Source organism: Pseudorasbora parva, chromosome 12, assembly GCF_024679245.1.
Source record: "Pseudorasbora parva isolate DD20220531a chromosome 12, ASM2467924v1, whole genome shotgun sequence".
NCBI lineage: Eukaryota > Metazoa > Chordata > Actinopteri > Cypriniformes > Gobionidae > Pseudorasbora > Pseudorasbora parva.
Window position 1 is genome coordinate 34,376,543 of NC_090183.1, and position 22,694 is coordinate 34,399,236.

Consider the following 22,694-nt stretch of genomic DNA (forward strand, 5'->3'; position numbering starts at 1 on the left):
TCGGGGTGTCCCCCAACTCCCAACCTTCAGATCACCCTGGCCATCAGCCAAAGAAGGTCCTCGTGAAGAGAATCTAGATGACAGTGTATGTACACACGCTGGGAGGCAGAGTTCGCCATGAAAATAGTTTTGCCATTGGCTCATATTGTAGAACTGGAAGGTGATTGGCTTCTAAGCGAAAGAATGTCAGTCCCCCATTATGTCAGTCACTGACGTAAATCATAGTGACTGACTGAAAGGGAACGTGTTGTTTTGGATTGTGGGGGAAACAGGACCACCCAAAGAAAACTAACAGGGAGAACGGGTAAACTCCCCACATTAAGGCCTTTCTGGCTTTGCCAGGACTTAAAGAGGTGGTTCACCCAGCAACTTTCATATGGGTGTTGAAAGCCTTGAAAGGAGCTATTTCTACCTGGACTGACCTTTAAAATTACTTTCTTTTGTATAACTAACTTTAGTCAGGTAGATTTATACTTTTTCTTGTTATTTTTTGTTGAATGGGCATGCCACTTTGCCTAAAGTGGGGAACATGTAAGAAATTGATTGCCCAGACCTGAACACCACGTAAGACTTCTGGGATAAATCTTAACAATGCCATCCATGCCTGACCTCACTGACGCTCTTGTGTCTGACTTGGAGCAAATCCCAGCAGCCATGTTCCAACAAGTGCAAAGTCTTCCCAGCAGAGAGACAGTTGTTATAGCAGAAAAGTGACGACCAAATGGTTTTCAAATTAAAAAGCACATATGGGTGTGCTATCTGTGTGTCCCCATACATTCTGGCTATGTACAAAAGCAGTTAATTTAGATGTTACCACACAAATTACATTTTCAGATGAAGTTGCTCATGTCTTCAAAGGCTGACTGTCCACCCTATACTTGGCCCCTCACAATTTTTTCTGGGTTCTGTCTTGGTCACATTCCTTTCTAACCTGACATTTCCACGGCTGTGAGCCCAAGCTCGCTCTCTCTCCCACATTTTATCTCGGCTGCCTTTCTCTCTGGACTTCATCGATCAACCGGATGCCTGTAAAGCAAATCTCTACTTTTTCTCCTACTCCCTTTCTTTCCACTGAAGGTATAATGACTTCTTTTGTCAGACAGATTAATTGCATTCATCCTTCTTTTTCTTCTAAGAGTATGTTGCCAGTTTATTTCTTTTCTTCCAAACAAGGATTGTGCAGGGCCTTTTCATCCAGTTTTCTTAGCAGTTAGCTATAGGATCAGTCTAGATACCCAATTTATGTCAATCTATGATTCCTTTTTTATGACCGTCACTGATCCTGCTTGTTAGCTTGAGAATACTCCGTGGGAACACCATCTTAGGCCATTTACCTGTTGTGGGCGAAGTAAGTTAACAAGACAGCCTAAGAGTGGAAAGCTAATCAAACTACGTCGCGAGACAGATTAAAAGCCTTTCTAAATCGCAAGATACATGCAGATCTCTCATTGAAGAACATGGGGATACATTTAAAAAAATACCAAGGTCTAATTATTTGATAAATAACAAAAAGAAAAAAGAAAAATTACCTTGACAAAAGTGACATTTACCAGGACAGGACATGGACAAAGCAGGAAACTATAAAGAAATGAGTAAAGCCAACAAAAAAACAGATGAAGCGCTGTAATGAAACAAGAATAAATGTAAACAGACAAAAAATAAATAAAAAAAACACACATAGATGTTCTTTTTTTATAAAACATTTGTTTATAATGCCTTTCATTCTTATAATATGTCAACTTGGATGATTAAAACAAAATATTTTATTAACTATCACAATTTCGTGAATGACTTCTGTATTCCGTATGATAATTCAGGGAATTCACTATAGCATTAAAGTGCCCATATTACACGTTTTTAGATGTTTCATTTTATGTAGTGTGTAATATAGCTGTTTATGAATGTAAAAGACACAATAAAGTGCACAATAAATGGAGATAAAATATAAGATGTTTTTTCACTGTTGAGCCGAACGGTTATTAGAACGATAAGGCACGGTTTCCAGTTATAACCATTCTCGGCCTAGAATTCTTAGTGCGTTTGATGAACCTTGCTAAACCGTGCTGGTAGAATGTGTGTCGTGACGTCGGCAATCAGGATTGGTCTGTTTCCTGGCTACCAGTTTTCTGTAGCTGGCCAAGTGCATTTTTTTGAGCGAAGTAAAAACACAAGTTAATAATAAAATGAAAAGATATCTAATCATCCTCCATAACGTGATCACTATTAACATCTCATACCATCTGTCATTAAGGCATGCATTTGTCTTACATTCCAAATAGCTCCGTTATCAGCCCCACAGTGGAAAATGTAACCGTGTCTGTACCAGCAGGGATGGATCGGAATGGAATTTAACAGTTAAGTTATGAAAATAGTTTGGTCTGATGGTAGAAAAACAGCTATTGTCTCCCAAAAAACAGCACCAGTTCAGAACTGCCTAAAATAAGTAATTGGAAATTCCAGTCTTACTACCTGCATGAGCCTATGTAGGTTTGTAACAAATTTGCATAATGCCAGCCTGGTCTTTATTGGCTTCCCACAAAAAAACAACTACTTTGACCCACCCTTAAACACAGCAGTTGCACCTGAGGCCTGCAAAAGTAGGGTTTGTGTTGTTCATGTTGTCAAGTCAAGAAGACGCTGTATTCTGTGCTGCAAAAGCAAATCAACTTTGCACTTCTAAAGGAGGATGCTGGAATTGATACAGTAAAACTGATGCCACTGTTATTGTTTGTATCAATTTAAAGTGTATGAATGCATGTCAATCTATTGTAGGAGACCTCTAAAGCAAAACTAGAAACCTTTAAAATAGCATAATAGGGGCACTTTAAATCACTTCCAAAACTTTGCAGTGTGTACATGTCCAAAGTAACAACCATAATGTAACAACCATAAATGCACTTTTCAAAGTGTCTTTAAAGATATAGTTCACCCAAAAATGAAAATGATCCCATAATTTCCCTCAGCCGTAAGCCATCCTAGGTGTATATGACATTTGTAAATGACGCCAATCAGTTATATATATTAAAAATAAATATCCTCGCTAATCTAAGCTTTATAATGGCAGTGGATGGCAGCCCAAAATTTGAAGCCCAAAAAAGTACATCCATCCATTAAAAAAGTAATCCACATGGCTTCAGAGGGTTAATAAAGGCCTTCTGAAGTGAATGGATGGATTTGTGTAAAAAAATATATAAATCTACATTTAACATGTTATAAAGTAAATTATCTAGCTTCCGGTGGACTGGAAGAGCCAGGGCATTTTTTTAATAAAACTCTGATTGCATTCGTCTGAAAGAAGAAAGTTATATACACCTAGGATGGCTTGAGGGTGTGTGAATCATGGGGTCATTTTAATTTTTGGGTGAACTATCTCTTTAATACTGCCTTTTTTTCTTTAAAGAAACAGAAACATTAAGTCACACATGAATGATTCACACAGGGATCAGGTGCATTTACTGTATGTACCTAGTGCTGTTCTGGCTGGGGTTGCATCTTTTTTGATCCAAAAGGAGACCCAAGAGAGAACCACAGTAAGTATGCAGGGGATATAGGTCTGAATTGTGAAGTATCCCATTCTTCTGCTTAGGTCAAAATATACAGTCATCACCACATAGTCACCTAGAAAGAGAAGGAGAAAAAAGATGCTGAGATACCAATGAAACATCTCTACAAAGTAGAAACCAATGGTTTCTCAAATACATTGTTGTACTTCAATGACTAAACATACGTGCATTGACAAACCAAGTCTAAAACTTCTGCAATGTGAAGGTCATATTGCTTTTATATTTTCATTTATAAAGCCCTTCTGCCAGTTTTGAGTCTTTTATTTTTGTAAGAGACTGTCCAACCTTGAAAATATTTTATCTCTGATTTAATTGCAATGTTTCAGAATTTTTCTGCTTTCTTTATTGACATTTTTATATCTATGTTTCAAGGCTATTTATTAAGTGTTCATTTGAAATACAAATCTAATATGCAGAAATTCTCAATTGAGCAGATTCTTGAGCTGTGTTATTAGCGATGGTAGCATAATATACAGAATATTTACAGGTCTACACCTAATCTGAAGTTTTGAAATGTTTGAAAGCATCTTTCTTCCTGATATTGTGAACTTTTGAACGTTGTCTTTCAGTCATTACTATGGGTTTGTCTAGAGGCCTAAACAAAACCTTTTCACTTTTCATTGTAACCTTCAGCATTGAAAGCTACAGATTTTTTTTCCTTCATGCCGTGATGAGCATTTTCTATCCATTTTCACTGGCAGAATGTACACAGTGTGTGAAATGTTAGGGGGAAAACATTTCAACTGTACAATGTCTTTTGATCTTTTCCACATATTGCAAATCATTTTGTTTTACCGGTCAAAATAATTAGCAATATGCAAAAAATATTAAAATACCTAGTTCAATCAAAATACTTTTTTTCTTAATATTTTTTATTCATGCTGTGCAGCAGTTCTCACATACAGACCTCTCGTATTGATGATTAATAAAATTGATGGGAACGCTACTGTACTGTATGCAATATTAATTCTTAAATGAAAATGAATCGATGTAATTTCTCTGAAAACATGAAACATTATTGTATAACATTGTTCTAATATAACTTCAATGTAACTTCAATTTACATCAAAAATGCCATACTGCATCATCCTTGTATAACAGATTTGGTATATGAATACGAGGATATAACATTTGACCATGTTCACACTAAGATTAACTAAGCCCTGAGAAAATGTCATCCAATAGTGCATGTACAGCAGTGCTTTAACTGAAGTGACATTTCAACTGCTTACAATCTTCTGGACCCAGATATCTTAATGGGGGTCTATTACTGCAGGCGGTACACGTACTAGATATAACATTTCTATACATACTGTCAACTGAAACAACCTCATATTTTATCTTTGATGGAACTAGTCGCTTCTATATATAAGACAGCATTTAATAAATGCATAAAACCAGCATTTAACAAATGCAAAGGTCGGTCTAGCAGGAAATACAATGGTGGGATGAATCCAGGATGTAAAGGTAGTTGCTTGAGAAAATAGGCCAACACTAGTTTTGCATAATTTAATAATGTAAATTAAAAGGAGATATTATACTGAGCATTTTTATTCATACGTTGGATGAGAATCCCTGGGTTAGAAATGGTTGCTTTGAACCAAAGTTCTAGCTCTAAAACATACATTATGATATTTATATCACCATTCAGAAGTTTGGGGTCAGCATTTATTTTTTATAAATTAATACTTATAACTTAAAATCCGTATTCAGCAGTGATAAATGGATCAAAAGTGACAGAAAATACTTTTACAACACATTTTTATTTTAAAGAAATGCTGTTAATTTAACTTCCTATTAATCAAAGAATCATAAAGAAAATTATGTTGTGTTTCCTGTTCATTCTTTTAAACAGCAGAACTATTTCCAACGCTGATAATAATACACTTTTTTCTGAAGGATTGTGTGTCATTGAAGGCATGGAGTAATGATACTGGAAATTCAGCTTTGCCATCACAAGAATAAATCAAACTTTAAAATATATTCAGAAACAGTTATTTTAAACTGTAATTATAATTCATAATATTATAGTTTCACTGTATTTTTTTCAAATAAATGTATCCTTGGTGAACATAAGACTTCTTTAAAAAAAACATACAGACCCCAAACTTTTGAATGGTATTGTATATCAGCCTTCCACAAGTTTGAATCAATAGCCAATAAATAATCATACTCTCATTAGATTCAAACAATAGTGTAGAAAATTACCAGCTGTTGTCTTAATTATATCTGTGGTGTTCCTCAGGCCCATGAAGTCAAACTGGTAAAGTCTCCATGACTTCTGATCAGCCGCCTGCACCGAGTTCTTCCTCCACTTGTAAATCATTTCATCTCGTGGGTATCCATCTGTAATTACATAGAGCATAAGCCAAGTGACCCCTAGCGCCCCCTTCACTTGTGATGGATGCCTGAGTGCAGCCCAGTGTCAGGCATCCAACTGCAGCATTTGTCTCTAGCCCAGAGCATGCTAATAAAACGCACATCACAGGCACAAGAAGACAAAGGTAGAGAGAGAGAAGAAGTAAATGAGAAGTTTGGTTCGATTATACACAGCATCCATCTTGATGCTGACACCCAACCTTGAGATGTATGCCTCTTGCGTACAACCTGCGGCCCAAAAGAGCTGTCTCTTGAGGCTCGGGAACTTTAATCTTAAAAATGATCACTGATGCTGCTCTTGCGTCGATTATCCAGGACTCTTAAGTATTGCTACGTGTATGGTATTTCAAACTCTTTTTTTAAATCCTGCCTTAAAGGGATAGTTTGCCCAGAAATTAAAACGGTTTACTCATTCACGTCGTAGCAAAACCTGTATGACTTACTTTCAAGGAGATTTTTTTAAATTTTATTATGATAAAACAAAAAGATGCACAAGTCTTCTGGAGTCATACAATATTTGCCACGCTTCCAAACAATAGCCATACTTCAGAGAGAAAAAGACCACTACTTGGCTAGTTCCCGAGAGTTCGGCTAGTTTGATCTTTTCAATGAATCAGTTGATTCTGAATGATTTGTTCATTGTATACTGAAAACCCTAATAAGTTGATTGAACTCAAATTATTTGAGTTAACTCGTTCCCTCAATTCAATTGCGTAATGGAGTCTCCCAAAACGTGTATATTTAAGTTCACTTAACTTGTTGCTCACGTTCACTGTACTTAAATTTTTAAGTTCACCAAACTGGGTACACCAGAAGTTCAGTATACCATGCTGGGTACAACCAATCAAAACTTCAGCATGCATTGCAGCATGAATAAATTATACATCTGAATTGTGACACATTTTCTTTGATTCTTACTATTTGCTTTTAATTTTGCTCTTTTGTTCTGATGTTTTTGTAGCTTGTTTTATGTTCAGAGTTGATCTGTAAATCGGATTTAAAAAAGAAATAAAAATAATTGTCACTATTGTAGAGATTCATACACGGATTCTTGATGTCTGTGCATGTCTCACCGTAGTGATGCCGTAGATTTAAACATTTTGTGCACAAAAAAAATGAATAATAATAATAATAATTGTTCAATTACCACAAGAGTAAAGAATCTCATGGAAATGTGTATTAATATTTCATTAGACTCTGCATTAGATCAGGGATTCTGCCAACACATGATGATGTTATCATTGTCAATGATTAAACAACATCACTTGTTGATATTTTCTCTTGACTTTGTGTTCCTTCCCAAATGTGTCTCACAAACACAAAACAGCCAGAGAAACATTATGTTATAATATTAGACAGTCAAGGGTCAAGAGCCCAACTAAAGCAAACACTTATCTCCATCATGGTGACTTCCAACGAAACTATTATTTTCATTAAAACAGAAATAAAGTCAGTCTGGTAAGTTATAAGTTAGTTCACATATTATTATTATGTTTAGTAACTTACGAATTTTTACTTACCGATTTTAAGATTGCACACAATTAAAAAGTCTCCATCTTAATTTGAATCAGCAACAGAAAAATACTTTTGTAAATGTCCTCCAATCAGTGAACTAGTTCTTGTTGCCAGACAGAACTCCTTGCATGGCCAATCAAATCAAAGCAAGACCAGAGTGAGCTTTTTTAATTAATTATGATTTTGAGTTCATTCAACTTGAAATCTTAAGTTTATGTATTTTGTAGGTTAATAAGTTATACTGATTTATATTTTTGAGTTTTTGGACTAAACTAGTAATATTTAGTCAAGTTTACTGGATTTATTTAAGTAAAGACAACATTAGGGTTTACATGGTAAAAACTGACTAGAACAATTTTTCAAAACTAAATAAGGAGGTGAAATTCATTCAGGTTGGGAAAAAGACATGGTGAGACAAGGTTAGTAAATAATGATTACATTTTCATAACTGTCCCTTTGATCAGCAAGAGTGCTGGTGTTCAAAGCACTTATGTTTCACACAACACGATCTCATGGTCATGCGTATAAATAGTACAAGTGTGAAATCTTGTGGAATGGATACACTGTAAACCCGGATAAGTCGAATCTACTTAAAAAAACCAAGGTAACTCGTTGCCTTAAATTTTTTAAGTAATGAAGCATTAGTTGAATAAGTGAAGTTGACTGCCTTCAATGTACTTAAGCCCATAATGGAATGGAATAGAAGATTTAAGTTGAATGTACTTATAACTGAGTTACAGTAACTGAAGATACTTAGTTTAAACAATCATCCATCTCATGGAAATTTGTATTAATATTTCAAAACTATTAATAACTGCTTTGACAACCACAGCATTAGACTCTGCATGAGATCAGGGATTCTGCCAATACATGATGATGTTATCATCGTCAATGATTAAACAACATCACTTGATATTTTCTCTTGACTTTGTGTTCCTTCCCAAATGTGTCTCTCAAACACAAAGCAGCCAGAGAAACATTATATTATTATTATACAGTCAAGGGTCAAGAGCCCAACTAAAGCAAACACTGATCTCCATCATGGTGACTTCAAACAAAACTATTATTTTCATTAAAACAGAAATAAAATCAGTCTGGTTAGTTATAAGTTAGTTCACATATTATTATTATGTTTAGTAACTTACGAATTTTTACTTACCTATTTTAAGATTGCACACAATTAAAAAGTCTCCATCTTAATTTAAATGAGCAACAAGAAAAGGACCGCCTTTTGTAAATGTCCTCCAATTAGTGAGTTAGTTCTCGTTGCCAGACAGAACTCCTGGCATGGCCAATCACATCAAAGCAAAACCAGAGCGAGCTATTTTAATTAATTATGATTTTGAGTTCATTCAACTTGAAATCTTAAGTTTATGTATTTTGTAGGATAATAAGTTAAACTAACTTATATTTTTTGAGTTTTTGGACTAAACTAGTAATATTTAGTCAAGATTACTTGATTTGTTTAAGTAAAGACAACATTAGGGTTTACAGTGTACACCAAAATGAGTTTTGCCGTGCATATGATACGCACTTTATGGTGTGCATATGACACGCTCTTGGGTAGGTTTAGGGTGGTGGTGGTGGTGGGGGGGTTTGTATGTATAATACCCCATAAAGTGCGTATCATATGCACGCGAAAAACCGCGTACCATATGCATTCCACGAGATTGCAAACTCGTACTATTTATACGCATTTTCGTGAGATCGGGCTCGTTTCACAATGTCTAAAGATTTAAAGAGTTTAAAGAGTTATTGTTATTTCTCAGAGAGCATTCTTTAATAAGTGAGTGTGTGTGTACCTCACCTAGACATTGTGATTAATAAAACAGCATGATTAGATTTCCACACAAATAGATATTAATTCTGTGGAACACAATGACCTGTGCTGTTGAATGGTAAATCGAGTCTAATAGCCATCTGAGGTAATTATCATTCTTTAAACAGATTAAGTACACTAAAAAGATAGCTCAATTTTCTTTTTTTATTAAATTAATTTGATTAAAATCTCCTTGGTCTATGCAGAGGGCATTTGCATATCAATGAAGATGGTCTTGACCACACTAGGTTGACATTTTACACTAGTGGAAAATAATCAGACAGATTTAAAAAATATATATTTTGGGTCTCTTGGGTCATAACAGGTCTTAAAAGGGATTTAATATGCCACGTTTCACTAGCCTGAAAAGCCAGACCCACATCAAGATGTTTGGTCTGGAAACTCACCATTGACAGGGCTCAATCCGAGGGGCGGGATAAACGGTTGTCTTTCAAACTCCCTCTGCACGCAATTGGATAGCGCTACAACCAACCAGAGCAACGAAGGTGAAGCAGAGCTATTGATAGATTAAACTTTTGCCGTATCCGGTCGACAAAACTCCGAACACATCTTCCCTTCTTAGGAATGGCTTCAGTGCCGTTCTTTGTTCTTTTCTCAAAGAAAAGCTTAAATCCACGTGTTCCAGAGTCATGGCCAAAGCCGTTTCGAAAGACCGCCGTTCGCCAGCTTCTGTGTTTACAAGAAGCACGTGGAACCTCCGCAAATCGGCCGTCATTATCTTAAGCCCGCCCACCGACTCTATACACGATGTGATTGGCCTGACCAGAGTTTGGTTTTTCCAGCTCGCAAGTCTATGGAGAGTTCGCTGCAAATCAGATTTGCTTCCGCTAAGGTGTGTCTAGATTTCTAGGCTATTGTTTCACATGATGTAATATAAGTGTCTGGCGTCCCCACATTTTGTCTGTAAAAAGTTTCAGCTCAAAATAAACCACAGATCATTTAATATAACTTGTCAACTTTGCCCCTATTTGGGTTTGAGCAAAATAGGCTGCTTTTGTGTTTGTCCCTTAAAATGTAAAAGAGCTACTGCTCCCAGTCCCTTTCCAGAAGAGGGAGGAGCATTTACAGCTTGTGCTTCGGATACCCTGGCCAAAACAAAATTGGAGAATGTCACGCATTCAAAATGTCAGAAATGGTCAGTCGTGGTCACTGATGAAAGTGGTCACAGACTCAGGAAGAAGTTACAACTGGACATTTCTGAATGGTTATTGTATTCATTTATCTAGTCGTCGTGAAGTTAAGTTGATTCAACTCATTGACAAGCTTGTACCGTCATTTTAACTTATTTTGTGCAAATCCAGCGTTGAACTGACCCTTTTTTGTGAAGCAGTCCAGCGTAAAAGGATTTGCACAAATATATAACATTTAAACGACTTTCCTCGGTGCATTTCCTTCATAAATGACATTCAACCGTAGTGTCCTCAGTGGCTCAGATGCTGGAAGTCTATGGAGACTTGTATGTTTGTTGGTACATCCAATAACAAAAACATTTGTAATGCTTGTTTAGAGAGACTGTTTATGATTTATGGGGATTATAAAAAAGGTCTGGGTGGATTTTTACCATTATAGGCTTGTTGTTTACACACTGTGGACACATCTATATTTAAACAGCTTAAAAAATGATTTTTGCATAATAGGTCAGTCTTAAAGGTATAGTTTATCTTTTTTTGGTGAAATCCCTTCTGTATGCATATGCAGAATTCATTTATTCAATTTTGAATTAAATATCCAATGACTAGACAAATATAAAGACAATCACTAGAACTCAAAAGAAGTGTTTAATATTTATGCAGCAATACTACTACTGTGTATTTTTTGGGAGAATACTGTGGCTAATAATTTAGCCACAGCCACTGCATAAACACCTGCTGGACATTCATTAAATTCACAATCTCATTAATTGGCACTACAAAGAGCATTAACCAGTAATAAAATATATAGGGTTAAATTAAATGGGGAAAAAAAGACACACACACACACACACACACACACACACACATACACACACACACACACACACACACACACACACACACACACACAAAAACTCGTATTAATTGGCACAGAAAACCCCCCTGAAAAATCGTTGTCCCCACTCTACGTAAATCCTGTTGTGCCATCCCTGTGAACTAATAATTCCCTGTGAAATAATTAGAAGTGTTGTATAGAGTTTACAACTTCGTGACTCAATCAGCCATAAAGAGATTGCAAAGGATCAGCAAAATAGTTTCAATTAAATTTCTGTGTACACAATAGTAAAATAGATACTGCCTCCAGATTATTTTAGGGGGTACCAGGGGGCCAGAGCTGAAATTGTATTATCCTTTTTTGAGTGTATGAATATAACAATATTTTTTAAAATATATTTTTATTTGTATTATTACTGGTAGAAAAGTGAATACGCTCTTAAAAAATGCTGTGTTGTTTTAACTCATGTCTGGGTCAAATATGGACAAAAGCAAAAGTTGGTTTAAACCCTAACACTAACCTTAAACACAACTTTTAGGTTTGTCCATATCTGACCCAAAAATGGATTGAAACAACCTAGCATTTTTTAGAATGTAGTATTAGTTTATAACTAAAATAAAATCTCAGACTGCTGACTAAAAAACATTTTGTGGTATAAAAGTCCAAATGAATGCTCAACAAGCGGCAAAAGCAAAATCGGCAAGTAAATACAATTTAATTAATGGTAATTTGAATGGAATTTATTTGAAACAAACTGCTAAATAAGAACACGTTTGAAACAGCAAGAACAATCCAGACCCTTGCTGTTTTAATCTGATGTAAATCATGCAGATCAAATCAAATTAAAGACATTCAAAGCTGTGCAAAAGCCAAAATCTTTATTTGTTTTATTGTGCCAAAAGAAAACATTATTATTATTATTAGATGTTGCTTTACAGTATATACTTTGCCTCTTTTGTCACTCTAAGCAAAAGAGTAAAAACAGCTACAGCAGTTTCCCTCTCAATCATATTGTTGAACTCTTTGTTCCTCAGACATTATAAAAAGTAGACAGCTATGTCCAGTTTGATGCCATACTTCTGTTCTCTTTACATTAAACTCAATTCATTAGGTGGAAGTGGAGATCTCTTAAATGTTTCTATTGATAATTATCCACGGTCAGTGTAAAAGATACATTACTGCATCATTTCATCCCAACAGTTGCCCTGCCACCCCCTGTCTCTGTCTCCCTTATTTGCATTGTCCTTGGTTCATTACTGTATAACCCTAGGGTCATGATGGGCTAAAAGGTACAAGCAAATTCCACTTAATCAGAGGAAAAAATAGCCATCGCCATGGGAACCAGAACACCATTCATTGGCTTCAGTGTGTGCTGATGAATCACAGCATGCAAGAGCTTCCCGTGATGGTGGGAAGATCAGGCAGCGGGAGGAAGACTATGAGATTTAAAACTAATAGGGTGTGTGGAGAATGCCTTGCTAGCCCAAACAAATAACTTTGTAATTTCATCATTCATCAACAAAGGAGCTTACTATTGATTTGTGGAAGACTAAATGTGAGCCATACATTTTAGTTTAAACATCCTGCCTGTGTCTGCCAAGTGGCTGTGAATGTCATGGTTATGTGGGCAATAAAGATTTGTGGCTCATCTTATGACCCACAGCAATACCGTCAAATATGGAAAGAATACATAGATTGATCCTAGTTTAACATTCAATCATTTTACACGCACAAAATAACAATTGCTTACCTTCACACTATGGCTTCCTATAGTATCTTTACAACAACAACAACAAAAACATCTAGTAAGTTTTATGGACCTTGTGACCCCTGTTCACACATAAGGTGCTTTATCTACTAGCTATAACTGGAGCACAACACAGACTCAATGCAGAGCTGGCTGGTTGGCTTTTGTGCCCACTGAGAATGCGACAGGCAGACCAGTTCTGAACACTGTCAGAGCTAAAACTACCTCTTTCCAAAATGATGGACAGTCAGAAACAACTGACATAGATATACACTACCGCTCAAAACTTGCAAATCTTTTTTTTTTTTTTAAGAAATCTTTCGTGTTCACCAAGACCAAGTAAAATTGTAATATTGTGAAATATTATTGAAGACTGGAGTAATGATGCTGAGAATTCAGATTTGCAATTATATGAATAAGTTCAACTAAAATGTACATTCAAATAGAAAACAGTTCCACCGTTTTTTCATATTAAACTGTTATTCCCTTAACTAAGACGAGTTGATACATACCCCTTTCGTCTCAGTGCGTGCTCTTAATTTCTCTGACGTGCGGTGACATTCTGATAGCATTTAGCTTAGCCCACTAAGCCCAGTTCATTCACTATAGTACCAAACAGAGATCAAGTTAGAAGCGACCAAACACCTCCACATTTTCCCTATATAAATACAGTTACACGGATAGTTGAGCGACCTAGTATGGTGACATAAAATAAAACGTGGTGTGGGTTAAAAAGGAGAACTATAATGTATGGCAGATTAGCACTTCAGAGAGTACTTGGCGCAGTAAAAAGTCCCGGCTGAAACATCCTCTCCCTCTATTGACGGAAATGAGAGGGGGAGGATTTTTCAGTTTTTTTTTACTCTTTTTTTTCCGACTTTTTACTGTGCCAAGTCGAAGTACTCTCAATGTATGATAGGACTCAGAGAGTGTAATACAAAGTAATACAGAACGTCTCAAGTATAGTTAACATACGTAACACTCTCAAGTCAAAAGATAGCATGTGAAGGTTGACACTATACAGTCCCTGACAAAAGTCTTGTCGCTTGTGTACAAATTGACCTAAAGTGCCGCTGAAATATATTTCTAATCAAGATTTTTTTTTACAAGAAATGGCTCATTTTAATCCCACCAGCTTTTGTGATAATGTTTCAGTGAAAAACTAAACTTTCAAAAAGTATGCTAATATTCACAGCTTGGTAAAGCCCATTGAGTCAATTTTTGAAAAGACAAAAGTGTTGTCACCTTGTCATATGAGCTTCACCTATGACTAATAATGGATCAATTAGGTCTCAAGAGTGTATAAAAAGAACCCTAGTACACTAGACCTTCACATCAACTGCAACTAGACCTCTGCAAACATGCCTAAGATTCACCCTGAGACTAAAGTTTTGATTATCAAGAGGCTGAAGACCAGATCCACTGCTGATGTGGCAGACACCTTCAATGTGTCTCAGTGTCAAGTACAGAGGATAAAAAAAAGATTTGAAGAGACTGGAGACGTTTTTGACAAGCCCAGGTCAGGCAGACCCCACAAGACAACTGCTCGAGAGGACCGTTTGTTGGCTCGAAAATCCAAGGCCAGCCCATTTTCCACTGCAGCAGAGCTCCACGAGACCTGGTCACCTGAAGTCCCTGTGTCAACCAGAACAGTTTGTTGGATTCTGTCTCGAAATGGCCTCCATGGTTGAATCAGTGCCCAGAAGCCAGCACTAAACAAAAGACAATTGAAAAACCGTGTGGCATTTGCCAAGGCCCACAGCCTGCTAAAAGGATGGACGCAGGAAAAGTGGTAGAAGGTGGATTTTTCAGATGAATCTTTTGTTGAATTACACCACAGTCGCCGCAAATATTGCAGACCTACTGGAGCCAGAATGGATCCGAGATTCACCCAGAAAACAGTGAAGTTTGGTGGCGGAAAAATCATGGTCTGGGGTTACATCCAGTATGGGGGTGTGCGAGAGATCTGCAGGGTGAAAGAGAACATCAATAGTCTAAAATACCAAGAAATCTTAGCTACCTCTTATATTCCCAACCATAAAAGAGGCCAAATTCTGCAGCAGGACGGTGCTCCATCGCATCTTCCATCTCCACATCAAAGTTCCTCAAGGCGAAGAAGATCAAGATGCTCCAGGATTGGCCAGCCCAGTCACCAGACATGAACATCATTGAGCATATGTGGGGTAGGATGAAAGAGGATGCATGGAAGACGAAACCAAAGAATATTGATGAACTCTGGGAGGCATGCAAGACTGCTTTCTTAGCTATTCCTGATGACTTCATCAATAAATTGTATGAATCCTTGCCAAACCGCATGGATGCAGTCCTTCAAGCTCATGGAAGTCATACAAGATATTAAATTTGGATCTCACAGCACCACAACTTAATTTACTGACATATTTTGGTATTTGCAGTAAATTTGTTCAATTTCTGTATAGGCGACAAAACTTTTGTCTTGCCAAAATTTGACCTTTCTGTCTTGATTAAACGATAAATATTTATTCTGTGAAAATTATTTATTTCAGTGCATTAAACATCATTTGGGAGGGTTTTAGCTTTTCATATGAGCTATTTCTAACACCAATGAATTAATTAAAAGTCAGGTTAATATAAGGTATTTCTAGAAAATAGATAAGCGACAAGACTTTTGTCAGAGACTGTAGATTAGAAGAAGTATTCATATCCCAGACAATATACAATCGTATACCCAATTTTTTTTTCTAAATAAATCAAGCTCATAACATCTCTCCAGTCAATGAAAGATGGAGGGGAATTTTGTTTCCTGTTGAGAAATGTTGAGAAAGCAAAGGCCTTTGCAGTAAATCCAGGCAAGCCAGTGACAATTGGAGCCAAAAAGTGAAATCAAAGGGCATAGCTCAATCTGTTTCTTTGTCACTAAAGTAAAACAATTAAACAATAATAGCCAAAAGTTATGTCTGGACATAACTAAAACATATGTTTTAAATCCGCAGGGTCAAGTACCGGGCTTGAATTTTGCTAACCTCACTTTTGTCCGGTATATACGATGAATACATTTTAATTGGATAACTTCTTTAAAGAGACAAAAAATACGTCTTAAAAAAACAACAACATATTTTAAGTTTTAGGTGTAATGATGATAATCTGTAATATTAATAATATTAATATGGTAATATATCAAAGATGCTTGTGGAAAAAATTTAAATAAGTAAGCACAAACCATACATTTTTTGTTGATGTGTTAACATTATCCGCTGCTCTCCCCTATATGAAAATAAATTAAACGTATAAAACAATATACCCTAATAAGCTTGTGTCGATACTTGAGGTATTAATAATTTTCGGTTAAATTTTCTTTCTTTATGAAAAACAGCTCCAAATACAATTTGAATAAAATCAGCATGAGCTCTATCTTTTGTTATTTGATGAGCAAGAAGGGGGAGAAGAGAAATACAGCAATGAAAGTAATCTTGAGTGACACCATTGATACAGAGATGTGGGGAATCATCTAGCAGAGTGGAGCTTTATATCTCACCAACAAAAGCAGAGCGAGTAAATTCTTTAGTCATACATTTTTTAAAAGAGATTGCAAAATCATCTCCTCTTCACTCAATAATCAGGACAGCTAGCATACAACATCAGCATGAATATGCACAGAGACAAAGTCACATTCAGACCAGCTGATAGACATGGGTAGAACAATGGCTTTAGTCAAGGTTGGTGTGACAGATTTGGCCTTAAGTACAAAAGAAGAAAATAAACATGACGGTTATTGAGGATGAATGACTAGGGAGTTTTAGATCTGCTGAAAGTAGGTGTCGCACACAAGTTTCAGTGAAGCTGTGGGCCATGCAGAGGATGCGGGAAGAGAAGAGTTATAAAAATATGTGCAGGCAAGCCAAAAATAGCAATAAGACTAAACAATCCCAAAAAAAGTGTGAATCAAAAAACACCCTGGCTGCAAAAGAGGTAATACCAGCCTGGCTGTGGGGACCTGGCTGTGGGAACAAATATACATGAATATATCAATTTATATTCAGTGACTCTTCCTGCAGGTTACAATATAACAGCAAGCGGCTGGCGGCAAGCGACTGAAAGAATCATTGATTTATTCATATTCATTCAAACATTTTGATTCATTAAAGAACAATTACTGTTTTTATCAGCAAATCATTGAATCATTCACTCAAATGTTTTATTCAAAAACTCTGATTCCTTCAGAAATTAAATGCCGCTTTGTTTTAAAAAGTTGTGGGAATAGATGGGGGTGGGGAAACCACAAAATAACAAACCTCATAGATGTCAATTAGCTTACGCACAAATAATTTAACATGGGGTATCAATCTTTCTTTCCCAACCAATTCAAGTGCTCGAAAACCATTGAGAAATGAGCAGCTAACTGGCTTTTACATTTCTAATCATCAAAACTGTATGACTAACTTTCCTCTGTGGAACACAATAGTGTGCCGAAGTTATGACGTCACTTTGTAGGCCAATCCGGAAGTTAGCGGCGCATGGGTTCCCTTGATCAAAAGCCTGTGCATTTTCCCCATAGACTTTTGGAAAATCGCTAAAAATGTTCAACAAAGAGTTATGAACCTTACACGTTTTGTCTATCAAGATAATCTTTAAAAGTTAATCCAAAATGTATACATTTTAAAGCCTAAATAAAGCTGTCAGATATAAAATCATAAAATGATTTTGGATCGCCAATGTCACGTGATTTCAGCAGTTTGGTAGTTTGACACGCGATCCGAATCATGAATCAATCCGCTGAATTATGACCGTTTGAATCTTTATTTGAGGTAAGAAAACACCAGGAAGAGAAGACAATGCTGAATAAAGTCGTAGTTTTTATTATTTTTGGACCAAAATGTATTTTAGATGCTTCAAGAGATTCTAATGAACTAACTGATGTCTCATATGGACTACTGTGATGATGTTTTTATTCCCTTTTCTGGACATGGACAGTATAGTGTGCATACACTTAGATACGCTCTCGGACTAAATATAAAATATCTTAAACTGTGTTCCGCAGAAGGTCTTACGGGTGTGGAACGACATTAGGGTGAGTCATTAATGACATCAATTTCATTTTTGGGTGAACTAACCCTTTAACATGACCTTCTTAGTTCTCCTTGAGGACATTTTTCCACTTCCCAGCCATAATTAATCATTAATTTTCACCAACTCCTCTGACATCTAGGTATGAAGAGAGATCCTGTTGAAAGAAAGAGCTGTGTTGCAAACAGAAGAGGTGCATGATCAAAAGGCAATCACAGCAGTCCATATCATCATTTAAAAATTCTCACTTTATTTAATGAACTGATTCTGTTTTAGATCGGCACAGTAATTGGTACCTGTGTGTGTTGCTCAATTTGAAACATAACTTCCTCCTATTGTTCAACTCGCAATATTTCTGACTTTTGACTTTTTTTAGTCAAATATCAGTATATACCGTTTTCATTGAAAACCTTCAGCTGCATAAACTTTTTTTTTATCACCTTTTATTTTTATTTCATTTTTTTAATCACCTTTATGTTTGCAAGGCTTTGATGTTTGTATGAGCAAAGATAATAGGCAGGTCCTCTAATTTCACAGACTTTTTAAGTTTGGATTTTGACAGTGATTTGATCTCATACATTACTTGTGGGAGCATTAAATTGAAAGAGAAAATATGTTTTGAAGTTAACATCTTATTACAACATTTGAAACATTGAAAATATAGAGATGTAACCACAAGTGTGCTGCAGATGATAAAAGAGTAGAGAGAGCATAAAACAAATGAATAGAAGAATGAGAACAAGCACAGAATTTCCAAATGCTGACATAAAAAACACACAAGGATTATTATGATTTATGTGCTGCACGGCATTATCTTGTGTATTCCATTTTTACATACTGCTTAGTCACTTCCTAATTTCCAAACCTCTTCGTCATTTTGTGTCACATGATGCTCCCTTAGTCTCCCACATTATTGCAAACAATAATATGAGCAAATTATTCTCAGGAATCTTCTCTGTTATTAACCCCAACATCAGTCTGGATCTGTTTTTGACCATCCTTTGAAAATTACCAATAAATGATCCAGCATGTCTGAGTGGAAGTGCCATCAGAGCAAGAGAGCATTCATACTCTATGCAGAGTAAAAAAAAGGCTTTAAAGGAAAATGGTAATGTCTTACCCTCCAAGCGAATCCAAAAAGGAAAGCCAAAGCAATTCGATGAGTTAATGGGACTAAGGTGATTCTGTGCTGCAGGAAAAGCGGCTCCCATCGGTTAGTGCCACAAAAGGTGTTCTTTTGCAGGAATTGCAACCACACGCAGCATTTCCCCCACATTTTAAATGAGTCTGAACACCCCATCCATCTTCATTACTGACTGTACAGAGTTTCATGACCAATGACTCTCAACAGGTCTCCAGATGATATTTAGCTCATATTGCTTGATGGATTTGAGGCATGTTGCATGGATACAAACAGGTATTGCTTTATCTGAATAAAGTAGTCTTTGTAGTGTCCATTATAGTAGCAGGCAAGTGTGTAAATATTTCTTCCATTTGAATTTTCTGACTTTTACGACTAGCTGATTCTTCCACTAAAACACAAATCAATGCAATGTGTATAGCATCCAGCATAATTTTCTTCTTGCAGATGTCACTTTGTTTTCTGAATAACAACCCTATTGTCTTCTGTAGAGCTGCGTAGCTAAATTGAACTGAATCAACACTGAACTGAAATCAGCTGAATAATGAGACTATTGTCTTTTTTAATGCCATGTATAGCATATTTGAATTCTGTTTTAAATTACTCATTCTGTATTTTAATTTTTAGGTGAAATATCCTTTTAAAATGTCCAAAATGTGTGTTTGTTTGTTTTTTTGTTCGTTTTTTAATCTGACAGTTAAAGGGTTAGTTCACCCAAAAATGAAAGTGATGTCATTAAGGACTCAGCCTAATGTCGTTCCACACCCGTAAGACCTCCGTTCATCTTCAGAACACAGTTTAAGATATTTTATATTTAGTCCGACAGCGTATCTAAGTGTATGGACACTTTACTGTCCATGTCCAGAAAGGTAATAAAAACATCATCACAGTAGTCCATATGTGACATCAGTTAGTTCATTAGAATCTCTTGAAGCATCGAAAATACATTTTGGTCTAAAAATAACAAAAACTACGACTTTATTCAGCATTGTCTTCTCTTCCGTGTTTGCTTTCAATCCTCAAATAAAGGTTCAAACGGTAATGAATCAGTGTTTTGATTCATGATTTGGATCGCGTGTCAAACTGCTGAAATCACGTGACATTGGCGATCATGAATCAATGCGCTGATTCATAACTGTGCAAATCTTTGTTTGCGGATTGAAAACAAACACGGAAGAGAAGACAATTTTTGGTATTTGTGGAGTTTTTGTTATTTTTGGGCCAAAATGTTTTTCCGATGCTTCAAGAGATTCTAATTAACCCTTTAAGAGCGCCACTTCGCTATGCCTATGAATACACAAAAATCCCTTTAATGTCATTTAAAAGTGAAAGTTCATAGCCAGAAGGCAGGTGATGAATTAAGCCAGAAACACAGGTAGAAAAGTTTCCACTGCTTGTTTCAGCCGGACCCGAGCAGACAAACCTGATGCCTGGTGTCAGGTCTGTTGAACACCTGACAGCTCCTCGTTCCCTGCAGGGCAGGTACAGACACACCGGCTGGGGAGCGTTTCATTTGTCTGTTTGTTTATACACATCGAGACTATAGCATTGTATGTTTGAGTCTGTTAAATATGCTTTAGAGGACAAGCTGCTGTTCTGGGTAGCGAGGTGTGAAATATTAAAATAATCTTTCTGGCAAATTGCTCCTCTCGGGTGCAGATGGGGGACCATTTTCTCTGTGACTGATACAGGGGGAGGCATTTCAGTCCGAGTACGTTCGCTCCTATGTGGCCACTAACATGAAAAGGTCCGCGAGGTCCTGCCTGATGGGCATTAACCTTCATTTGCATATCAATTGAATTTAAAATGCAAGGCTTGGAACCCAGCGCTGGTTTCTCAAAAACAAATGGCAAATGCAGCAGGGAAATGGAAGAAAGTAGCTCAGAGGAAGAAAAGATCTGAGGGTGTCCTGAAGCTTGAAGGATTGCTTAATATGGCTCATTCTCCTTTCCTCAACAGTGACGATTCGGACCTTCACTGTGTTTTAGAGGCCCTACGGGGAGAATGTCTGTCTATTAGACAAAGAGAATTCTAATGATTCCTAAAAATACCACACAAGGCTCGCATCCACTGTCAAGAATCTTCAACTGAAGTAAATTATCATTTAATACCTGATCTCCATCCTGACACCTTTAATAGTAACATCACATCCAGCTACAAAACTTCATAGCGTGTCCATACATCAGAAGAAGAGCAAACATCTACTATAGCAGTCACCTAAACAAGACTGATTGTGCAAAGTGGGACAGATGATCAGAAAATAGTGGTTTTAAATTGTATTTAAATTTAAATTAAATAGCAAATGTCCACCGGAACGGAAATACTATTACCACCACCCCTACTACTACACTGTAAAAAATTATTTAGAAAAAAAGTTACCTGGTTTTCTTAAAATTTTGAGTTCATTGAAATTGAAATTTTGAGTTAATACAATGAACATTTTTTGAGATTCGACAATCTTTATTAAAATATTATTAAAAGATTTTGTAAGCATATTGGGTAATTGAGTGTGTTTTATTTCTGATGATGCAGTAAAACATGCCAAATTGTGCTATTTATCACATTTTTTATGTGGTTCAGATACAAAAATATTTGGAGTTTCTATTTATTAAACAAATTTCCTTCATTGTATCAACTCAAATTTTTAATTTCAATAAACTCAAAATTTTAAGGCAACCAGGTTACTTACTTTTTTAAGTTAAACCAACAAAAAACAACTAACTTTTTTTACAGTGTACTACTGCTGCTGCTACACACACAACATTCAATTTTCTTAAATGAAGTTGTCAAATTAGGTCTAGAAAAGTTATTTTAGTTTGTTTTTGGTGGACAATTAGTCCTAACCAAAGTCTGTACTAGGTACATTTTGGCCCGATCGAGTGGTAGTTCTTCTGATCCAAAATTTAGATCAGTTTGGACCAGTAAAAAACAAAAAATGACTAGCATGGTAATGTAAAAGCAGCTACAACCAGAAGGTTAACACTTATAGGCAACCATTTATAATATAACTGCTATAGTGCAGCTACAATTAGGTTATCAGGAATATCAAATCGTTGTATTACATGATTCATGGTAGCTCATAAAAGTATGATGATTAACTATCATAATTCATTTGAACAGCTAAGTGTACCACTTTAGCTAACATGTTGAGTTAAAGGGGAACACTACCTAAACAGATTTTTGCAGATAATTAAATACAGATTTTCTTGGCTTCTGCCTTAATGTCATGCTCAATTGACAATCTTTATAAAAATACAAAATAAAAAAGTTTTCTTTACATAATTATGTCGTCAGGAAAATGAAGGAGAAAAAAAACAACTTCCGAATGGCACATACCCTATTGGCAATTACAAATGACAGTTACATTTCATTCTCCCCTGATATTTAAAGGGCAATTGATCATGACATTTCTATTTATGTGAATATTTGTCCCGCTGATGTCCAAGCTTTGCTGAATCCAATCTGCTCCATGCAAAAAGGACTGATATTATACATCAG

General features: G+C 36.1%; 1 protein-coding gene across 5 annotated transcripts in view; it reads right to left on the minus strand.

Moving 5' to 3' along the window:
• LOC137094360 (gamma-aminobutyric acid receptor subunit gamma-3) overlaps positions 1-22,694 on the minus strand; it is a 196,397-nt gene that overhangs the window by 8,983 nt on the left and 164,720 nt on the right. For 4 of the 5 annotated variants that reach the window (XM_067459959.1, XM_067459958.1, XM_067459961.1 and 1 more), the window contains 2 exons: positions 5,772-5,909; positions 3,466-3,618 (listed from right to left, as the gene is read on the minus strand). In XM_067459959.1, coding sequence (XP_067316060.1) covers positions 3,466-3,618; positions 5,772-5,909 — 291 coding nt within the window. Of the gene's footprint in view, positions 1-1,529; positions 1,579-3,465; positions 3,619-5,771; positions 5,910-22,694 lie in introns of all 5 variants that reach the window. The other variant, XM_067459962.1, reaches the window with a different exon arrangement.